The sequence below is a fragment of the Myotis davidii genome, unplaced genomic scaffold (assembly GCF_000327345.1).
Source record: "Myotis davidii unplaced genomic scaffold, ASM32734v1 scaffold526, whole genome shotgun sequence".
Lineage (NCBI taxonomy): Eukaryota > Metazoa > Chordata > Mammalia > Chiroptera > Vespertilionidae > Myotis > Myotis davidii.
Genome location: NW_006296797.1, coordinates 136006 through 157908, shown reverse-complemented (window position 1 = coordinate 157908; position 21903 = coordinate 136006). Strand labels below are relative to the sequence as shown.

Genomic DNA, 21903 nt, shown 5'->3' with positions numbered 1-21903 from the left:
CCTGTTTGGTCCCCAGATGTTTGACAAGTTTTAAATCAAGTTGGCGTTTGGAAATCAGGAGCTTTCAGATGGAAGTCTTAAGTTCTGGGTTCAGAAACAGTTAGCAACAGTAGGATGACATTTCTGCAGTCATTTAATGAGTACTTAGGAGGCATCTACTGCGTGCTAGGTGCCATTCTGGGCACTGGGGGCGTTACTTAGCAGATCCCTTGTAGTCTTCCTGATTACCTCCAAGAGAGAGCCACAGGGGGTGGTGCAGTGTCCAGGGGTTTTGAAGCTATGTATTCATTCACCAACTCGTTATGGAGCAACTATTATGTGTCAGGCATTGTACTAGGTGCTGGAGATACAAAGTGAAAGAAACTACCCAAACCTCTACCTCTGTGTTCTGATGTTCTGCTGGGGGAAGGCAGACAACAAATGAATAGGTAATGTATATGTTGGTTTAGGTGGAATGGGTGCTATGGAGAGAAATGTATCAAGCTAAGAGTGATGGATTGAGAAGGGACTTTTGAACAAAGACCAGAAAGAGATGAGGAAGGTACCTTGGGAAAGAATCTTCCAGCCAGAGGGAGCAGGCAGTGCAAAGGCCCTGAGGTAGGAATGTGTCTGAGGAGCAGCAAGGAGGCCAGAGATAGGAGGTAGAAAGTGGGGGAGTGAGGTTGGAGAGGTGATGGAGCCAGCATATGCACAGCCTTGTGGGTCACTATAGGGTCTTTTTCTTCTCTGAGTGAGGTGGGTGCCATGGGAAGGTTCTGAGCAGAGGAGGGACAAGATATGACTTAGTTCCCTCTGGCTGTATGTGGAGAATGGACTATGGGTGTTGAGAGTGGAGGTGGGAGACCAGAGGGGAGTCGACCTCAGTGATCCAGGTAGGAGATGGCTGGACTATGTTGGTAGCAGTGGTGGAGGATGCATTTTATGAGAACTGCCTCTTCACATCATTAGTCCATTTTCAATTGGGTAGTTGGTTTCGTATTATTTGCCAAGGTTTTCTATATTATCCTGGATACTTGTGTCATCTCTTTGGAGTCCTTGTTGGACTCTGATGTTATGAAACGAGCCCTCCATCTGCCAGGGATCTGGCCTTTCACCGTCTTGCTGAGAAGGCACAGGAAGGCAGAGGTCTCTGCACTGTGGTCTTCCCTGCCCAAGCTCCCATCCTCCCCCAACCACAACGCCCAGTCTCCATCCTGCCTCTTGGGTTGTGAACCTGACACCTTGTCTAAGGCTGTTCCAGCATCTCAACCTGCATCAGCCGCAATTCAGGTTCTTTCCTGTGTGGTGAGCAACAATAGCTCAAGGAACGGAAGCCTCCTCTTTCAGGGCGAAAGACCTGCTTTCCTCCTTTCAAAGCCAAGCTTGTATATACATCCGATCTTCCAAGTGGCCTTCCCAGATCTCCTTCCCTGACAGTCCTGCCTACATTCTGCTTTCTGCCACGATCTGTGTGGCTCTAGCTCAGCCTCTTAGCTGTGTGACCAAGTACAAGTTGCTTAATCTCTCTGTGCCTCCATTGCATCACCTGCAAAATGTGGATGGTAGTTGCCTCCCGGGCTTACTGCAAAGACAATGCATGAGAAAACTCATGAGAACACTGCATATTACTAGGTAGGTAGTCATGCTTGGTAAATGTTAGCTACTCTAATAGTGTAGTGATTTTTATTTATTTTTTTATTCCAGTTTCTGCACTTATTAGTGTAGCTTCTTTGAGAAGAGACTTAAGTATTCTGTCCCTGAGTTTCCTCTTCTTTCAGATAGAGCCTTGGTCATGGGTTATTGTGAAGATTAAATGAAATAATACCTGTAAAGCGTTTCTAAGTGCTTAGTAAGTATTAGCTATTTTTATTGTCTCAAAGTTCATTTTGTCCAATATTCATAGAACTTTAGTAGTTTTTTAAATTAGTATTTTAATGATATATCTTGTTTTATCCTTTTACTATCAACCATTCTCTATCCTTAAGGTTTAGGTACTTCTTTTGTAAACTACACAAAGTTAGAATTTTAAAATCTTATCTGTCAATCCCTATCTTCTAACTGGAGAGTTTAGCCCGCTTATATTTATTGTATTTATTGATGCATTTGAATTTATTTCTACCATTTTTCTTTTCTATTTTTATTTGGTTTCTTTTCTTCACCCTTTCTTGCTTTATTTTGCATAATTTTAGTGTGTGTGTGTGTGTGTTTTGGGTTTAGTTAACTTTTTTTTTTTAATTCCTTTTTATTTTACTTCTTCTGTATTGGAATTTATAGCTATTGCCACCACCATCATGTACAAGAAGTGAGTAGATTCTATAGAACTCAGTGGGGTGGTAACTGTGGCCAGCTGTAGAGCACTTGTCCCATCTAAGGGGGAAGCTGCCCGTCAGGCCAATTGTTATTGTTAGTGGAAACACAGGCCCAGAGTGGCCAGAGCTTCTGCTCTGCTGAGAGAGGCTGGCAACAGCATTTGGCCTGCAGGGCCTCGTTTATGCCCCGGGCTTTGATCCAGTCCTGCACTGCAGAGCCAGGAGACCTAGGCTCAGAAAGGGGATGACTTACCTAAGGTCACGCATATGTCCTGGTTGCAGCCAGAACAGGGACTCCCAGTCCTGAGCCCTCGCCCACAGTTTCCCTTTCCCTCTCTCAGTGGGAGGATGGAGTTTTTGAGACCCATGTGCATTATTTCTTTTCCTCCAATAATTCTTAATCTGTGGGGTGACAGTTCTCCCAGCCTTGAAACAGGGGCTGAAATTGTTAAATCAGAAATGTATTTGCATGAAATTTCCATAGAGTTTGCAGGCCTGGAGGTTTTCTTTGCTGTGCTGGACAGCTTTTCACTTCTGGGTTTTCTTGGACTTCCAGATGTTTTTTGCTTCTTCTTTTCTTTTTTTCTTTAAGTGGTATTGGGTCTTGTCAGGCCTCTTCCTTTGAGTCCTGCTGTCACCCTAGATATAGCCTGAGGGGACCCCAGAACTGCAAGTGCAGGGAAGAGTTGTGTAGGGGTGACAGTTCCGCCTCCTGGGCTTGGACAGGGCCTGCAGCTGGCTGAAGTGTCTTCAGAAAGTGGGTGTCCTCTGTTGGTCCGGCCCCCGTGCGTGACACCCTCCACGCCCACGGCCACCTTTTTCTCTTTGTGGAGAGGACAGCATGGCTTCCCAACCGCCTTGTCTCCTTCTGGGCCTCCACCACCCCCACCCCAGAGCGAGTGATGGATACTGTCACTTCTTCCAGCGACAGATCCAGCTTTGTTTTTACCCTATGGTTTCATGGATCTGTCTTCTTATGCTGGTCTGGAGTTGGAGGCCTCTGTCCCAGGGCCTCACTGTGGACGGTGCCCACACCTCAGGCCTGACGGGGCTGCCCACAGCCAGTACCAGCGGCTCCCTTTGGTAAAAGCGTGGTTGGAGGGGAGTGAGTGGGCATGAGGGACCTTTCAGAAACACCGGGTTCCTGTACTCTGACATCCTCTTTTCTAGGAAGTGCTCACCTCAGGCCTGCTTGTGAAACCACACGGGCTCACAGGCGGATGTGGGGCAAGGCCGTCAGCCTGGCTCTGGAGGGGCTGGCGCTGTCATTTTGCAGGGTGGCCCAGGGCAAACCCCAAACCCCCTTCCTTCTCTGCCCTCAGTGTATCTAGGTATTCCCCAAGGTCTGCCCCTGCTCAGATGTTTTGTGTTCAAAGAGCCTAGTTTTGGGGAGTGTCGTGTCTAGATCACATGACTAAAGAAACATGTTTGCTGGCATGGTTGGAGGAGTGATTCGCTGGAAAAGTCTTCCCAGATAGCTTCCGGCCTGGCTAGTCCCTTCCCCCTCAGTTCCTCTCTCATCACACCTAGGAGATGGCTGGAGCCCTTGGATAAGGCTGGCCTGACCTTGAGAATGTCCTTGCCTGTGCTTGTGGTGGGGGAAGTTCATGGGCTGAAGGTCTGCTCTGACCAGCCTCTATACACCCCCCGCCATGTCCCTGTGAAGGCAAGGGGTGTTTTACTTTCATTTAGCGTTGACATTTGATGTAATTTTATATTAGTTTCAGGTATACAGGATAGTGGTTAGGCATTTATGTAATTGACGAGGTGATCCCCCTGATAAGTCTACTACCCACCTGACACCGTGCATAGTTATTACAATACTATTGACTGTATTCACTATGAAGCATGTTGCATCCCTGTGACTGTTTTGTAATTACCAGTTTGTACTTCTTAATTCCTTTTCTTCACCCAGCCCCCCGCAAGGCAAGGCATTATCTATACCCATTTGACAGATGAGAAAACAGCTGGGCAAGGGCCATATCAGCGACCACCTTTCTCTCCTGTCCTGTCCTGTTTCTCTCTCTCCTCTCTCTCATTTACTCCACTCCTGCCACACCTCCTCCTCACTCTTACTTGTTACCCACATATGCTCCCACTTCAGACCCCTTGCCTTTGCTGTTCCCTCTGCCAGGCACATTTTCCCCCACAGATTTTTGCAGGACTCCCTCCCTTGCTTCTCCGGTCTCTAGTCACATGTCGCCTCCACACAGGGGTCTTCCTGACCTCCCTATGTGAGAGAACACCTTTTTTCCTACTACTCTCTAGCCCCCTCATTCTGATTTGTCCTCATAGTATTGATCATTGCCTGGCAATGAATTATATGCTTGATTTTTCTTTATTTTATCTGATCTTTTGTATAGAACATAATATCCACTAGGTGAAGAAGTTTTCTCTCGTTTTATTAACAAATGTGTCCCCAGATCTTAGAATACTGCCTGCTATGGAGGAGGTGCTCAAGGGACATTTATTGAATGGATGAATGAATGAATGAATGAATGATGTTTCCCAGCCCCACATATGATCACAAAGTTTTCATAGAGCAGAGCTGGTATTTGGCCGAGGCTGGGCGACCTGGAAGCCAGGATTGATCCCCTCTGGGTTGATGTCTCTTATTCTCGCCCTCACTTCTTCCCTAGGAGCTAGCCAAGAGGACACCCGGGAAGCACCCAGACCACCCTGCGGTCCAGAGCGCCCTGCAGGCCATGAAGACGGTGTGCTCCAACATCAATGAGACCAAGAGGCAGATGGAGAAGCTGGAGGCTCTGGAGCAGCTGCAGTCCCACATCGAAGGCTGGGAGGTGGGCTTGGGGCAGGAGTGGCCCTTCGGGGTGGCGAGGGGCACAGGGAGTGTGCAGCTGCAGGAACAGACTTTGGCCTGGGCACTAAATTCAGCCTATAGTGTATTTTGTTCAGCCTACATGATATTTATAAAGAAATTGTTTAATTATTTTTCAATTAAGCCCACATAAAAATGTATAAAACAAGTTTCCCTTGAAAAATGGTAACACTGGGCCCCCGTTTTCCACAGTAATAGCCACCAGAGCTTCCAGTTTTCCTTAGTCTCCATCCCCTCCTCATTACTCCCCAATCATTCTCTTCACAAGTTGCCTTAACTGCCTGGTGCCCATAGACCTTAGATTTTTTGATACCAAGGTCAGGGGTCTACTCCAGGACAGGATTCTGGCTCTGATACTTCCTTGCTGGGTGACTTTAGGTCAGTGTCTTAACTTCTCTGAACTTCAGTTTCCTCATCGATACCTGGCACATAGTAAGCACTCAATACATGGTAGGTATTGATATTGTTATCATCATCATTATTAGGGGATGGGTTTCTTGAGGTCTTCTGTGTGTAATTTATTTGTTTAAACCTCAACATCTTTCTTAGATTATTAGAGATTTCCTGCAAACCCATAGAAGGAAATGGAAAAATCTGAATAAATAAAAAAAATCAATATCAGAGTAAATACAGCTGGAAGGGGAGATTAAGAGCAAAAGATCAAAGACTCTGTGGACACAGATTATCCTCTGAATCATCTGCCTTTGGGTTTCCTGGCACTTGCTGTGTTTGGGATTTCTACTTCTTTTCCCTGTGTGGCGAAATCTCACATGTGACTCTGTATCGCTAAGGGGCGGAGGGTTTGGCTGCAGAGAGGAGAGGGATCGGTGTTCAGTGAAGATATGAGGATTGTGGGCCCCTCTGTGTGGAGGGATTCCGTTGCCTCAGTTTCCTCATCTGGATTATGCTTGCCATGTCCCCCACCCTCCTTCCCCTCGGCCTTGCTGCCTGGCCGAATCTGGAGAACAAAGAACTCAGACCCCTTGTTGCTCGGGGTTGGGATGTGATTGGTCAAGAGCAGATCCAGCTGCTTGACATGTGGAAGGCAGGAGCCGGATGGAGGCCACCTTGTGCTGTCTTGCAGCAAAGCACAGCCCCGGTCGCGTTTGACTGTCTGTGGTGGCATGCGCAGAGGGCCCGGCTCCAGCTTCCCATGTCGGCAGGCAGGGCAGGGGCCTTTTTGTTGTTGGTGGCAGGACAGGAGGGCTTTGCAGCGGACAGTGGAGGCAGGGGCTGCTGAGGGCCAGCTGTCAGGTTGGCGTTTTCCTGGAGTATCAGCTCAGGCGGTTGCTGTCCTGACTTCCCCTTTTCCCAGGAGGCCAGAGGCCGTGGCCTGTGGAGGGGCCTTGTTCTCGGTTTGCTGGGAGCCCCGGCCTAAATTCCTACCCCTTCTAGGCCCTCATTGATTGGGGAAGCCCCCGTTTCTTTCTGCCTAAAATGCACAGCTTGGTTTCTGTTTCCTACAACTGAAAATCGCCTGATCATCAGTGTGTCGGTCAGGATGTTTCCACAAGGACTCTTGTTTCGGCCTCTTGATGTCAGAGCTCTGATCTGGTCTCTTGTCATCCTGTTGGCTTTCTTCTCATGGTTCCAGGATGGCAGCAGCTTCAGGTAGTGGGAGGGACTCCTCTCTCGGGGAGGAAAACCTTTCCCAGAAGCCCCAGAGGAACTTCCCTCTCATTTTATTGGCCGGAAGCGGGTTACATGGCCACTTTACACACAGGTGCTCACATAGGGAGCAAATATTGTTGACATATTTAAGCGCCTATCTCTTTGGACTTTGAGCTTCCCGGCAGCCAAAGTGAAAAGAACAGGGCATATAAGTTACTGAATATTTATTGTCAAAAAAGGAAGACATAGCGCAGTTCTTTTGGGAGACCGATAATTTCCTGAAAACCAGCTGGAAAAGAAATTTCTCACATGGGCCCCTGTGGAGAGGGTATTGCACAAGCAATTTGGCAGCCAGAGCAGAAGTGATTTCCAGATGCCTTTCTTCTGGTAAGGGCCAGGGAAATAGGAATTAAGGGTTTTGGGGACCCCCTTTGTCCTAGAAAAATTTACAGTTTGAGCATGGCCCTTATTTTGATCACTGCAGTAGGAAATTAAGTGACCCAGAATAAGAATCGCAGGCAATTACTGAGCACCTGTTATATATTTCCAACTTTAGAAGGGAGGTGTTATTATTCCCATTTTACAGATAAGGAAACTGAGACACAGGGACTTGGTTTTGAAGGTCAGCACTATAACCTGCAGAGTTCCTTGCCTCAGGCTAGTTTGTCCTGCTTTCTTGGTCTTACTTCCCCCTACTTGTCTAATTTTAGTAAAATATCCCTGAAGTTATCTTCTGGTGTCATTTTGAGGATAAAGTGAAGTGTGGAATATGAATGTTCTTTGGGAAATGTGAAAGGTTTTCTGTGCAGTAGGATGGTTTTTAAATATAGTTCCATCCTCAAGGTGACTTGTGGAAATAATATGTTTTAGCTAGAAAAAATAATGTTTACCAGCGAGGCTACTTGCCTTGGCTTTATGCCATCAGTAGTTACAATCTCAGGGGACATGACGAGTTAAGGTGTCGTTCACGGTGAATGATAGCGATGGCCAGTCCTTATTTCTGATACTCTTCCTGATCGTTTCTAATCCTTTTGCTTGACCTGTGGCCAATCTGATTAGGTGGTTGTTGCCTCTCTCGGAACATGGCTGACAAGGACTTGCTTTGGGAGGAGGGGAGTCTTTTCCGGGCCACGCTCTTGCTGTGTGCTTGGGCTTGCAGCATTAGTTTGATATCTGATCTGTGGTTTTATGGGGCCTGATCCTTCGTAAGCCACTTGTCCTTTTTAGTTGTGAGGCTGGTTTAGTTCAAACCCGATAAGTTAATCCATAAATCCATTTTGCTGAGCACAAGGAAACAGCAGTGTGTTGCAATACTGTGGAAGTGAGTGGACGAGCCAGCCTCCTCTGTGTGGAGGGATTCCTTTGCCTCAGTGTCCTCTTCTGGAAAGTCTGGATAGTGGAAGTACCCCTTGAGTCACCTGGGGATTAGGGAGTGAGGCATGCAGAGCACTCAGAACAGCGCTTTCTTCCCTGGCTCAGCGCAAATAGGAGGAGCCGTGGCAGCAGAGCAGGATTTCATTCTTAGATGTTTTAGATGAACACGCATCATGCAGCTTGGCTAGAGCTCACACCCAGCGTGGGCTGACCCAGGGGACACTCCAGATGCAAGCCCCACAGACTGTCGTAATAAAAAGAAATGTATCAGAGAGAAACAGGGCACACTCCTCTTGCTGGCTCTGGGAGCCCTGGTTTAAGAGCCCATCGACTGCTCACCCATGAGGGAACAGAGGAAACCATGAATAGAAGTTCTGATGTCTTCTTTCCACCCTGCCTAGGCTGCCTGTGCTCCTGGGAACACGTGGTCTCTTCCTTCCTGAGACCCCTGCTCTTGGCCAGTGATTGCACACAAACACCTTTGAGGTTGCCTTCTAAGAGGCAGCCCAGGATAGCAGAGATAGTGGACAGGGCAGAGGGGCCACCTGCCTGGGTCCAGGTCCCAGCTTGCTCACTCACTAGCTGTATGACCTTGAACAAGTGGCATTCTTGTGGGGGAGATGGAATGACAAGTCAAGACATAAATAAATTAGGAGGAAGGCGTAGGTAATAAGCCCCCCGAAACAAAACAAAACTAGATGCTGAGCAGGGCTGTCTGACTGAGTGAGTCCTTTCATCTCCCTGAGCCCCAAGTCCCACGTCTGTGCATGGTCACCTCCGTATGCCCGCCCCAGCATTGTCCTGGCTCGCTCAGCAGATGGAAGCCATTGGTCACGTTGTATTGGTTTCCTGTCCGCTGACAGATTGTGGTGCATTTAGATTTTGGGGTGAGGGAGGCAGTGGTAGGTTCTGTCTCTGGGAGGGAAGAGGGTATCCCCAAGTGTTCTGGACTTGCCAGCTCATTCACTGTGCCCCTTGTCACTCTCGCAGGGGTCCAACCTCACGGACATCTGCACCCAGCTCCTCCTGCAAGGCACTTTGTTAAAAATCTCCGCAGGCAACATCCAGGAGAGGGCCTTCTTCCTCTTTGACAACCTCCTTGTCTATTGCAAGCGGAAATCCAGGTGAGTTGCTAGGGGCAGGGCTGCCCAGGTGGGCCAGGCGGCTGGGATTGGGTTGAACCCTGACAGTTTCTCATGGTGACAACATCCCTCTCTGCACCTCCTTTTCTCTTCTGAGTTGTGGGGTTTGTTCTAGATCAGCACTGTCCATAGAAATATAATGTTTGAGCCACATAGGTTATTTAAAACTTAATGTGGTTATTTAAAACTAGAGGCCCGGTGCACGAAATTCATGCATGGGGGTGGTGGTGGTCCCCTCAGCCCAGCCTGTACCCTCTCCAATCCAGGGCCCCTCAGGGGATGTCTGACTGCCAGTTTAGGCCCGATCCTGGGGATTGGGCCTAAACTGGCTGTTGGACATCCCTCTCACAATCCTGGACCACTGCCTCCAAATCACTCACCTGCCTGCGAGCCTGATCACCCCTAACTGCCTCTGCCTGTGGGCCTGATTTCCCCCAACTGCTCCCCCGGCCCCGCCGACCTGGTTGCCCCCAACTACCCCTCCCCGCCGCCCCCAAGCCAGCCTGGTTGCCCCACGCAGCCTGCTGCTTGGCCTTTGGTAACCCCTCACTAACACCCCTGCCCGCCTGGTCACCCCACACAGCCTGCTGCTCGGTCATTTGGTTGGCCCTCACTAACCCCCCTGCTGGCCTTGTCACCCCACGCAGCCTGTTCCGTCGTCTGTTCGGTTGCGATAGTTGCTGAAGTTTTTATATAGATAGATAGCCACATTACGTGAAAGGAAACCAGTGAGATGAATTTAAATAAAAATTTTTGTTTATCCCATTATATATCACCAAATAGTATCATTTTAACATAATAAATTAAAAAAAATTATTGTAGAGATGTTTTGTATTCTTTTAAAAATTTTACACTGAATCTTTAAAGTGTGGAATGTACAGGTTGGAGCAAAATTAGATTTACAGTTGTGAGTACATGAAACAGTTTATTCTTGTGTTATTATTTATTAATTATTGTATTATTTTCCATACAAACAACTGTAAACTTACTTTTGCCCCATCCTGTATGCTACACTTATTACACATCTCAATTTGTAGTCAAATTGAAAAAAAATTTTAAAAATATATTTTTTTTGATTTTTAGAGAGAGAGGAAGGGAGAGGGATAAAAATAGAAACATTCATGAGAGAGAAACATGATCAATTGGCTGCCTCCTGCATGCCCTTTACTGGGGATTAGCCCACAACCTGGTCATGTGTCCTGATGGGAATTGAGCTGGTGACCTCTTGGTTCATGGGTCAATGGTCATCCACCACTGAGCGACACCAGCCAGGCTACTAGCCACACTTTAAGTGTTCAGTAGCCACATGAGACTGTGGCTTCCATATTGGACTGTGTAGGTTGAGACAATCAAGGAAGTTGGAAAATGTCTTGTGACACCAGCATCCTGTGGTTCTAAGATCCAAGACAGAGGGTTGGAGGGGAGAGGGCTCTTCTGTTCTTAGGCTTTGCAACGGAAAGGATAGGACCACTGCCATCTTTGTATCTTTCACTGGAACTTCTTGCGCTCTGCAGAGTCTAGGAGTGAGTGCATGGGTGGATGAGTGGTAGATGCAGGTGTGAGTGATGGGATGTATGGGCAAATGAGGAGCCATAGATGGGTAGTTGGAGGTTTGGGAGATGAATGAATGGTGTATAAAGGGAGGCAGGGAGGGAGAGATTGGATGGATGTATGAATTGATTTCTGAATAGATGAGTAAGTAGGTGAAGGAGTGAGTGGTTGAATGGTTGGAGGTGCAGGAGGTGGTGGGATGGAGGGATGGATAGAAGTTGGGGGAATGTATGGATGTTTGGGTAGATGGAGAAATGGATATGAAAACATGATGAGCTGGCAGAGGTATGTTTGAATGAATAATGAATTGGGGCCTTAATATATATTGTTGAGTCAAAAGGCTGATGAATGGATGGGAGGGTGGGTAGGTGATGGAGGTTTGGAGAATAGTGGATAGATGACCAGTTAGAAGTGTTGTTGATGGATGGATGGATGGTAGTTGCTATGGTGGTTGAAGTTTGGTATGGATAATTGGATGACTGAGTGGATAGATGGATGGATGGATGGATGGATGATTGGATGATTGGAAAGGGAAAATTAGACAGATAGGTGGGGGCATGCGTGGATGGGTGGATGCGTGGATAGTGGACTGAGAGATTCCTGCCTTTTAGGTTTTTGCTCAGCAGGTAGAGGACTGTCTCATTGTGACCCTTTTTGAATTGTGCTTCCTGTTACTTTGTCTTGGGTAACTGTCCAGAGGCTTCACTTCTGTAGTGAAGTGCATCCACCCATGCACTTCACCTGGGGCGAAGGCTGAGGGCGGTTCACTCCGGGCCCTGCTGTCAGCATTCCCTCCGGCCCCTTTCTGGTCTGGGCACGTCACTTACGGTCTGAGCCTCATTTTCCCTGTCTGTTTCTGCTGCCACCTGAGGGTGTGGGCAGGAGCCTTTTCATAGGTTGAATAATGGGCGTTCCATGCACATGTGTGGGCTTCTCCTTGTCTTCCTCTTCCAGCCTGACCTCTCTGAGCCTGTTTTCTCTTCTGTAAAATAGGGATGATAAACCTCTTCTTACAGTGGTGCTTGGTTAAGAGCCCAGCTCCTTATAATTGAAACCCTGTCCAGTGATTTCTCTAGATCTGTGACCTTGCCTCAGTTTTCTCATCTGTAAAATAGGGTGAACAGCTACCCCAGAGTCTTTGTGAAGAATGAATGTGTTAAGTATGCCTGGCACATAGAAAGTGTGCAAAATAAGGGGTAGCTGCTCTTACTGCTACTGTTAACGTACCTCTGCACATGTTGAGTTCCTATTCAGTGCCATCCCTTAGCACCTGGTACATAGTAGGTGCTTCACGCACAGGCCCCTTCCCCTCTGCCCTTTCCTCCCTATTCTGGGGCTTGGTCCTTCTCCTTAGAGGTCTTAGTTTCCCTCTTTCACCATCTAGCGGTGGCTGGGTCAGCATGTTTTCTCACTTGATATTTTATGCCTGTCCACTGGGTTAGGTGTATTTGTGTCTGTTTCATGTCCCCCTGTCCCTCCATCCGTGTTCCCATCTCCTTCCTCCTTGCTTCCTGCCTGTTCTCACTGGGGCCATCCAGAGAGCCTTTCTTTGGCAGTGCCAAGGCCATTGCCAGCTTCCACCCCCGCCTTCCCCGCTGCCCGGCCTGGGCTGTCTGTAACAGGAACTTTTTCCAGAAAACACAATGTTTCTTCCGGCCTCTGACCTGTTCCCAGCTTGGGCTGAGTTTGCTGAGTTAGCTTCAGCTACCCCAGTGCGGGCCCATTCTTCATGGTGTGGTCGTACCTGTCCAAGTGAGAGCAGCTGGTCCTGATCTTACTGACTCCCAGTGGGCCTTTGGCCGCCACGAGCTCTTTGAAGGCCATTTCCTTCTCAGTTCTGTGAGTGAGCCTGGCTGGTGGAGGGAGAAGGCACATCTGTCTCCCGAGAGGACCTGGCAGGTGGCCAGGTTCCTGCCTCGGGATCGGGAGCCAGAGGACTGGGCTGTGAGAGGTCCCAGAGGGACTGGGCAGTGGTGGATGGAACAACTGGCCCGACTGTGATGTGGTCACAGGAAATGCCTGACGTCGCTAGGTGTCTGCCGACTGTTTTGTCTTTGCCTGGGTCACGCAGGGCACCGCCCGTCCGGGATGTGGGTCAGGGAAGGTCTCTGACTCAGTGTTTCTGGTCTAATTCAAAAGTGGAAGCTCCTTGGATGTCAGAGTGGAGGGGCATGTTTTAAAGCCTACCTCCCCATTCTTCAGAGGGAAACAGAGTCAGAAGAGCTAAGTCTCATATCTCAACTCTCTGCCTAGCATCTTAGAGAAGGCAGCAGCAGGTAGTGGTTAAGGATCCAGAGGCCTGCCACTTACCCACTGTGACCTTGGGTAAGTTATATCAGCTCTTTGTGCCTCTGTTTTCCTGTCTGTTAAATGGGCATAAAAGTCTCACAGGGTTGTTTTTATTGATTAAGTCAAATAAGACATGTAAAGTGGTTAGAATTAGCTGGGCACATGTCTGTAAAGTAGAAGAAATGTAAATCTTTACCTTCACTTGGTGTCTCCCACACGGCTCACAAATTAAGCCGTGCCTAAAACAAGACACTTTATCTCCATCATAACTCCTGCTCCCTGCCTTTTCCTCCTCTGGTTTCCTCCTTCCCAGTCAGTGGCACCACCACTTACCCAGGAGCTCAGAATCTTAGGTGTCCTTGATTCTGATCAACTTCATCCCCACACCCACTTCATCAGTAAGTCCTTTGCATTCTGGCCAGAACCTCGGTGTAATTACCACAGAAATTCCAGGAGGGAGGTTGTGTGTGTGTGTGTATGTAAACGATTGTAAATTTACATGGAAACACAAAAGCGGACAGTTTTGGAGAAGGACCAAGCTGGAGGACATGTATTACTGACACCAGGCTACTGTAAAGCTGTAGTAATCCAGATGTGGTCTTGGGCCCAGGCTGGGTGGCTCAGTTGGTTGGAGCACTTTGCAAAAGTTAATTGAGCCATATACTACTTTGGGCATTTTTTTTCCTGTATGGATATTACTTTAAGAAAAAGTTTATAAAAATATGTACACACACACACACACAGATATGTGCACACAAATCATCTCCTATCCTGGTTCTTCCTGATTTCCACTGGCCCATCCCTAGTCCTTATCCATAGGCAACCAGAGGGAGTCCTTTAAAACTTAAATAAGATCATGTTACTCTGGTCAGACCCTGCCTGGCTCCCATCTCAGGCCACAGGAGAAGCCCATGTCACCACTGCCCACAGGATCCTGCAGGGTCTGGTCCGTGTGGCCACTCTGACCCCATTCCCCACACTCCCCTCACCCACCCAGCTCTAGCCATATTGGCCTCCTCGCTGGTTCTTGCAACATGGCAGGCCATGGTGCCTGTGCCCTCTGGAATGTGCCTCCCCAGATACCCTCCCAGTTTCCTCCCTCACCTTCCCTAGGCCTTCGGTCCAGCGCCACTTCTTCAGTGAGGCCTTCCCTGGCCCTCTTCCCCGCCCCAGTTAAAATCAAGCCTCACCCTCCCTATCCATCCTTTTGTTTTATTATTATTTTTTACAACCTTTCTTACTTTTAAAACCTTAAGTGTTTTATTTTAATTAAAAACACAAACATCACATTTGTTAAACATTCTTTTCATGTAGTGCCAAGGCCTCTTCTTGGGGGTTAAGGATCCTCTTCACACAAAAGCAACTCACCTTTATCCCGTCTTTCTGAAACATTCAACTTAATTTTCAGAGAGAGAATTCTCTCTCTACAGGCCCGTGTCCTCAGCTTATGTAATATGTAGTTTACCCACTTACAGTGGCAGGTGCACATCAGGCAAATTGGCTTGGGAACAAACAGCTGACTCTCGGTGAGCATCGCCCACCTGGTGGAGACCACAAAGTGGCCTTCGAGCTCCGAGGGCTCGGTCTCTGCTTTATTTTAACCTCAACGTTGAGCACTTCTGACACAATGGGAGTGTGACTTCTTAGCCTCTGTCTGTGCCCCTCCTGGCATTGGAAGATTGAGTTCCCAGAGACATTGCTTTGTTCACTCCTGCAGCCCCAACCCCTAGAAGATTGTGCCTGGCACCCAGGAGGTGTTCTCTTAGTGCTTGTTGAATGTGTGGGTGCATGACTGCCCTAGGTTGGTATTCTCCCACAGGAAGTGCTGGTCAGATGTTTTTTGAGTGACTAGATGCGCAAGCGGTAGAATTCACCTGAGTGAATGAATGAATGGTGGGTAGGTGGATGCAGATGATGGATGGATGGATGGACTGCCTACTCTCTTCCACTCTGGTCTTATTTCAGGAAGTTCCTGTTTGTTAGACACTTTGAGAGCCTTGACCCATTTTCTAGCCAAGAAGAATGGGTTTCGATTGCTGCTTGTTAGTTTCTCGTCGAAGTCCACTTTTAGCTGAAAAGTAGCTCTGTGAGGTCAGGAAGGCTAGCAGCCCATTTCCCAGATGAGGAAACTGTGGGTAGGAGTGGGGAGGTCACACAACCACCAGCCGAAAGCCCATGCTCCTGGTGGGGGCAGCACTCCTCCCGTTCCCGTGCTCTCCCTGTGCCTGCTCCTCCCTCCGCTCTGTTGAAGACACTGGCGCTGCCCTGAGGTGGGGCATGGGGGATGCTGACTTCCCACTGTCTTTCAGGGTCACCGGGAGCAAGAAATCCACCAAGAGGACCAAATCCATCAACGGCTCCCTCTACATCTTCAGGGGCCGAATCAACACTGAAGTCATGGAGGTGGAGAACGTGGAAGACGGGACAGGTAGGCCCCAACCCCAAGCCCTGCCTGAGCCCAGTCCCTCCTGCTCCATGACCCACTGTCTGTCTCAGTTTTTAAACATTTATTTGAACCGGAACCTACTTACACAAAATGCCTAAAACTCGTGCACATGAAATGAATACCTGGGTAGTCACCATTCAAGTTAACAAGTAAACACTGCCTGCCCCCTCGAAGTCCCCTCCTCCTCACAGCACCTCCTTTCCCTCAGAAGTAACCACTTCTAAATTCTGTGATGGTCATTTTCTTGCTTTTTAAAAATATTTTTACCTCCTAAGTATTACTAAATATTTTAATCACAATTTCTCTGTTTAAAATCTTACTTAAATGGTTATATTATAGCCCAGGCTGGTGTGTACAGTGGTTAGAGCACCAGCCCACATACCTAAGGGTTTTGGGCTCCATTCCTGGTCAAGGACATGTACCTGGGTTGTGGTTTAATCCCCGGCCCTGGTCAGGGCACCTGTAGGAGGCAACCAATCGATGTGTCTCTTTCACATCCATGTTTCTCTTTCTCTTTCTCTCTCTCCTTCTCCCTCCCCTCTAATCGTTCCCTTCCTTCCACTCTCTCTAAAAATCAATGGAAAAAATAACCTTGGGTGAGGATTAACAACAAAATAGTATATTATATATATATATATAATGATGTTATATATTTCTGTATATATATACTTATATTTAATTTTTAATTTAAGTTTTGATCCATTGGATTTTTAAAATTGAATTTATTGGCGTAATACTGGTTAACAAAATTGTACATGTTTCAGGTGCACAATTCCACAGCACATCACGTGTACACTGTGTTGTCATGAACACCATACAATCTTTTGCATCTTGCTTTTTTCTCTCAACCCCATGTTGGTGAGATCCATCCATGTTTCTGCATGTAGCTCTCTCTAGCTTGTTGGTTTCCATCGCTGTGTAATATTCCATTGTGTGAATAGTCCAGTTTATCCATCCCTTTGATGATGGACATGTAGGTTGTTTCCGCTGTTGACTATTATGAACGGTGATGCTGTGAGCGTTCTCGTGTAAATCTCTTGGTGTATGTGCCCTTAAGCTTGTCTAGGGCAGGGGTTCCTAACTGGCTTTGAGCCACAGACCCCTTTGGCAGTCTCCTGAACCCTGTGGCCCCCTCCGCTGATTCAGGGTACAGGCAATCCCTGAAGCAACTTCCCTGGATAACACCAGCCTGTTTTCACAGGGGCTTGCCAATCCCCACCCAGCAAGCAGCACGTGAGGGCCTACGATTCGGTGTTATCTGGCTTGTACCAGGGATCTGAGTAGCCCAAGGCCAGAATGAAATGGGCAGGGAGGCAGGGATGCATTCCTGGGCTTTGGGTTGGCATCTCCCTTTGAGTCACCTGCATTTGTGCCTGGATGGCAAGATCTTGAAGCCCCTGTCATTGAGGGTCTGCAGATCTTCCCTGCCTGCCAGAGAATAGCCAGGAGAAGGAGTGAGAATTAGAAGGCTGGAAAGTTCAGTTCTCAAATCCTGATCCTGCCCGTGCCCCTGGAGCCGCAGGGCTTGTCCTGTCAGCTCACTCACAAGCGTGTGGTCAGGAATGTTCAGAGTTGTGTGGCCGAGTCTGCTCACCCACCTTTTCCTCCTGCCTTTGCCAGCGGATTATCACAGCCATGGCTACACTGTCACCAACGGCTGGAAGATCCACAACACGGCCAAGAACAAGTGGTTTGTCTGCATGGCCAAGACGGCGGAGGAGAAGCAGAAGTGGCTGGATGCCATCATCCGAGAGCGGGAGCAACGCGAGAGTGAGTTCTCTGGAGAATGGTGGCTCTGGGGGGCTTCCCCGAGGCTTGTCACTTCTGCAGAGTGAGGGCTGTGCCTAGGGAAGGGGCAGGGAGGTCAGAGCTACTAGAAGCAGGACTCGGAAGGGGTAGCGAGCTCGGGGACTGTGTTGCACCTTGGTGGTATTTCAGATCAGCAGAGGTCATCTGAGTGAGCCCACTAGGTAGATGGTGAAACTGAGGCCCAATGGAAGGGACTTGCCCAAGGTCATGTCGATACGGTTGGTCATCCTTGGATTTGTGACATCTTTCACCCTTGGGGTTTGGCGGCAAAGATGCTGTCGGCATGCCTTTCCTCCTCCACGATCTCTAACCTCCTCCTGGGGTTGTGTTAGAGAGTCACCGAGTCTGCGTTGGGGAAGCGGGTCCTTGAGAGTTGCCTATTGCTGTGGTCATGTATCTCTGGGCTCAGGCACCTCTGAGGCAGCTCCCACGGGAAGTGCGGGGCTGGGTGTGGTAGTTGGGTGAGGTTGGGGTGGGCAGTGGACTGTTGTGTAGTCACTACCAGCCTTGGAAAAGTGAGACTTGGTGTGTTTGGGGCAAGTTACTTCAGCTGCTGGACCTCAGTGATGTCGCCTGAGATGTGGGGATAACAGTTCCTGCTTGGCAGTTTGACATGTGATCCTAAAATCTATCCTGACCCCCCACATGTGCTATAGACATCTCACACGCACCATGTGTAATCAGAGCCCTTCATCTCCATCAGATCTTCTGCCCAAACCTGCTCACCCCATCAACTTCCCTATCTCAGTAAGTGGCCCCTCCATTCTCTCACAAGCTCAGATTCAACTCTTGGTGTCATCTTTGATATCATCCTGTTCCCCAAATTCAGTAGATCAGATCCTTTTAATTCTGCCTTTTCACATATATGCCAGCTCCATCCATGTCTCTCCTGTCCCTACAAAGCACAAGTCACTGTCACCTCTCAAGAATATAGGCCCAACATGACTAGATCCATTGATTTTATTTTTTTCCTAAAGAAGCTAGACATCTGAATTTTAAGGTGGCATTTCTTTATTTTAAATATTGCACCAAAATTTATTAAAATGGCATTAGGCTAAATAAGCTACTGAAGTTGGCCCCCAGTTGTGACACCTGAAACTGATCAGGGCTGGATGTGTGGTCAGGACTGGGACAGAGTTCAGGGGTGTGGCCTGGCCTGGGTGTGGCAAATCAGGATCTTTGTGGTCAGAATCGAAGGTTGTGGTCAGTGCAGAGCATATGTGATCACGAGTGGGGTGTGGCTTGAGAGCGCCTTGGTTGTTAGAAACGAGGTATTGTCAAAACCCTGACCTTTCAAGGGTGGGGTTCATAGCTGTGGTCAGCAGTATGGATCTGGAGCAAAACTTTCTGGCTCTGAATTCTGCTTCTACCACTTCCAGTTGGGAAATCTCGTACAGAGAACTTAATTTTGCTGGGCCTCAGTTTCTTCATCTGTGAAATAGGGATAATGGTACTTGCTTGTAGGTTTCCTGAGGACCAAGTGGCATATAGTAGATGCTTATAGTGTTTCCTGTGATTGTTTGTCATTCCTATCATTGTCAGGAGCAGACAGGGTCCAAGTGGAAAATGTGGGTGGTGGTGGTAGTGGGGGGGAAGCAGTGATCTGGGTCAGGGTCCTGTGTGTGTTGTATTTTCTAGAGAAATGGCCAAATAGCCATACCTGGCTGGAAGGAAGATCTCAGTAGGCTTTCCAATAACCTCTAAATTTGAAAACCTATCCTCAGGTCGAAGGCTTGCATAAGCTTAAAAATGCTACTTGCTCTGGGATTTTTTTTATCTGGGCCTCAGTTTGGCCATCAGCAAAATGGGTTCTTTTAGCCTACCGAGTTCTTTAGAGGAGCCGAGGACAGAGACCACAATGCAGTGAGTGCTCTATGGATGGCCACTGGCTGTGGCAGTAGTGGGGGCAGCTGGGGATAGCTTTCAGGAGCAGCAGGCCAGCCCCTCCACTCCTCAGTGCTGGTGCTGTCCCTGGTGCTGACCTTGCCTCCTCTGCAGGCCTGAAGCTGGGCATGGAGCGGGACGCCTATGTCATGATTGCGGAGAAGGGGGAGAAGCTTTACCACATGATGATGAACAAGAAGGTGAACCTGATCAAGGACCGCCGGAGAAAGCTGAGCACCGTCCCCAAGTGCTTCCTCGGCAAGTGAGTGGCCTGACCTTGGCCTCTGCTGGGTCCCTGGGTCTCAGCTGGAGGCTGGAGATGGGCAGACCACTGTACCCACCTGGTTTTCCCCAGTCCTGCCCCTCCCCACAGGAGCCCTCCTGGGCAGAGCTACCAAAGCACCCTGAATCCTTGTGCTTTGGAGGTCAAGAAGGATAGTGGGCCCCCATATCAGGTCTTTCAAGTATTTTTAACCATAACTCACTGCAAAACAAGTTTCCTGTTATGACCTGGTACACACATCCATGTAATATATGAATGAAGAGTCACAAAACTTACTGTGTTCGATGTACTCTGAGAATATCTGCTCTGTATTTCTGTTCTATTTCTTTCTATCCTGTGTTGTCCTGATCCTATCCTACCCTTTCTGTTCTATTGAAGTCATTTCAAAAATAATCCTGAGCGAGACCTATGAAATTGGTTTCACAAACGACTTAGTGGGTTGCCCATCATGGGTTGAAAAGTGCTGTTGTAGCATCAGGAAAGAGAAGCCACAATAGTTGTTTCAAGCACAGAGGTATTTGACACAGGGAATTGATGACGAAGGTGATGGGAGGTCTGGGAGAGCAAATGTAGGCTCTGTATCAGTCTGCTGGGGCTGCCGTGACACAATGCCACAGACCGGGCAGCTTAAACAACAAATTTATTTTCTCACAGTGCTGGAGGCCGGAAGCCCGAGAACAAGGTGTCCGCAGGGTTGGTGTCTGGGGAGGCCTCCCTTCCTGAGTTACATCTGAGAGAGGAGGAGGGGGAGGGTGCTGTAAGCTTTTCAGTACTTAGGGCCTCTCATTTCTCTGTTTGGGAAATACATTATTTACTACTAATAAAACATTTCCCCCCGGCCCACATTTTATAACCAAGCAGCAAAGGGGTCAGAGCACAGGTGTGACCAGATTGGATCTTTTATTTGTATTTTTATTACTTTTTTATTGTTGGCACTATTACAGATGTCCTCATTTTCCCCCACCTTTGCCCACCTCCATCCAGGCCCCCCTCCCCTGCCCCCGGCCTTCACCACACTCTTGTCTGTGTCTGTGAGTTACGCAATATGTTCTTTGGCTAATCTCTTCTTCTTTCATCCAGTCTCCCCTGCCTCCGTCCCCTTTGACCTCTGTCAGACTGCCCCATGTATCCCTGCATCTTGTCCTATTTTGTCATTTTATTTTGTTCATAAGTGATATTTTATGGTACTTGTCTTTCTCCGATTGGATTATTTCCTAATTGGATTATTTAATAATCTCCAGGTCCATCCATGCTGTCACAAAGGAGGAGAGTTCCTTCTTTTTTCACAGCCAAATAGTATTCCATTGTGTAAATGAGGGGTGGGGAACCTTTTTTCTGTCAAGGGCCATTTCGATATTTAGAACATCATCTGCAGGCCATACAAAATTATCAACTTAAAAATTAGCCTGCGATGTGTGGTCAAACATTGATTGAACTCACCCCTAATGCCTTGGCAGGGTCAGACCAAATAATTTCTCAGGCCTTATATGGCCTGCAGGCTGGACGTCCCCTACCCCTGGTGTAAATGCACCACAGCTTTTTTATCCACTCATCTGCTGGTGGGCACTTGGGCTATTTCCAGATCTTGGCTCTTGTGAATAACGCTGCTTTGAACATAGGGGTGCAGATAGTCTTTCTGATTGGTGCTTTGCGATTCTTAGGATATATTTTGAGACGTCTGACTTTGGATTGGATCTTAAACCCAGGTTTCATTCACCTGGGGTGGGGGCATTCACCTGGGATTGGGAGAGGCAGAAGAAATGGTCAGGCTCTTTTCAGACCTACTGTGTGCGAAATACAGTGGTCAACACTCTGGAGAGGGCAGAAGAATGACGAGGGCAATCTCATGAACCTGTGGCCCAAATGGGGGGAGAAGTTTGCTTGTGAGCAGGGACTTGACTTAGAATTTATTCACTTATATCTCACCTGCTTCCCCAAAGCTTTTGAAGAGTAAAAGCCACTGTGTTATTATGTTAATGCCACAGACCAGGAGAGAGGTGACTTGGATGAGGGCAGTCACAGCAGAGAGGGGGGAAAATGGTTGCATTCTGGTCATGTTGAAGGTGACCACATTTGCTGATGGGGTGAGAGCAAAGATAGTTAAGGACTGACAGGAAAGATGGAGTTGCTGCTTGCTGAGAGGGGAAGGAGATGGAGGGAGGCGCAGGTTTCAGGGGGTAGGAGTAGAGCTCAGAGGCTGTTTGGATGGTTGCACTGAGACTAGTAGACACCTGGATGGAGATGTGACTTGTTAGTTGGATATGGAATCTTGACTTGGGAAGAAAAGTCTGGGTTGGAGACCTGTGTGCAGGAGATGTGGGCATTTAGATGGCCTTTGGAGCCATAGAGACGGAATGAGATCTGAAGAGGAGGTGGAGAGGCAGGGA

General features: G+C 48.2%; 1 protein-coding gene across 1 annotated transcript in view; it reads left to right on the top strand.

Moving 5' to 3' along the window:
• PREX1 (phosphatidylinositol-3,4,5-trisphosphate-dependent Rac exchange factor 1) overlaps window positions 1–21903 on the top strand; it is a 189232-nt gene that overhangs the window by 116197 nt on the left and 51132 nt on the right. Inside the window, exons 7-11 of the mRNA XM_006772500.2 lie at window positions 4928–5089; window positions 9103–9236; window positions 15404–15522; window positions 17161–17310; window positions 19348–19495. Coding sequence (XP_006772563.1) covers window positions 4928–5089; window positions 9103–9236; window positions 15404–15522; window positions 17161–17310; window positions 19348–19495 — 713 coding nt within the window. The remainder of the gene's footprint in view (window positions 1–4927; window positions 5090–9102; window positions 9237–15403; window positions 15523–17160; window positions 17311–19347; window positions 19496–21903) is intronic.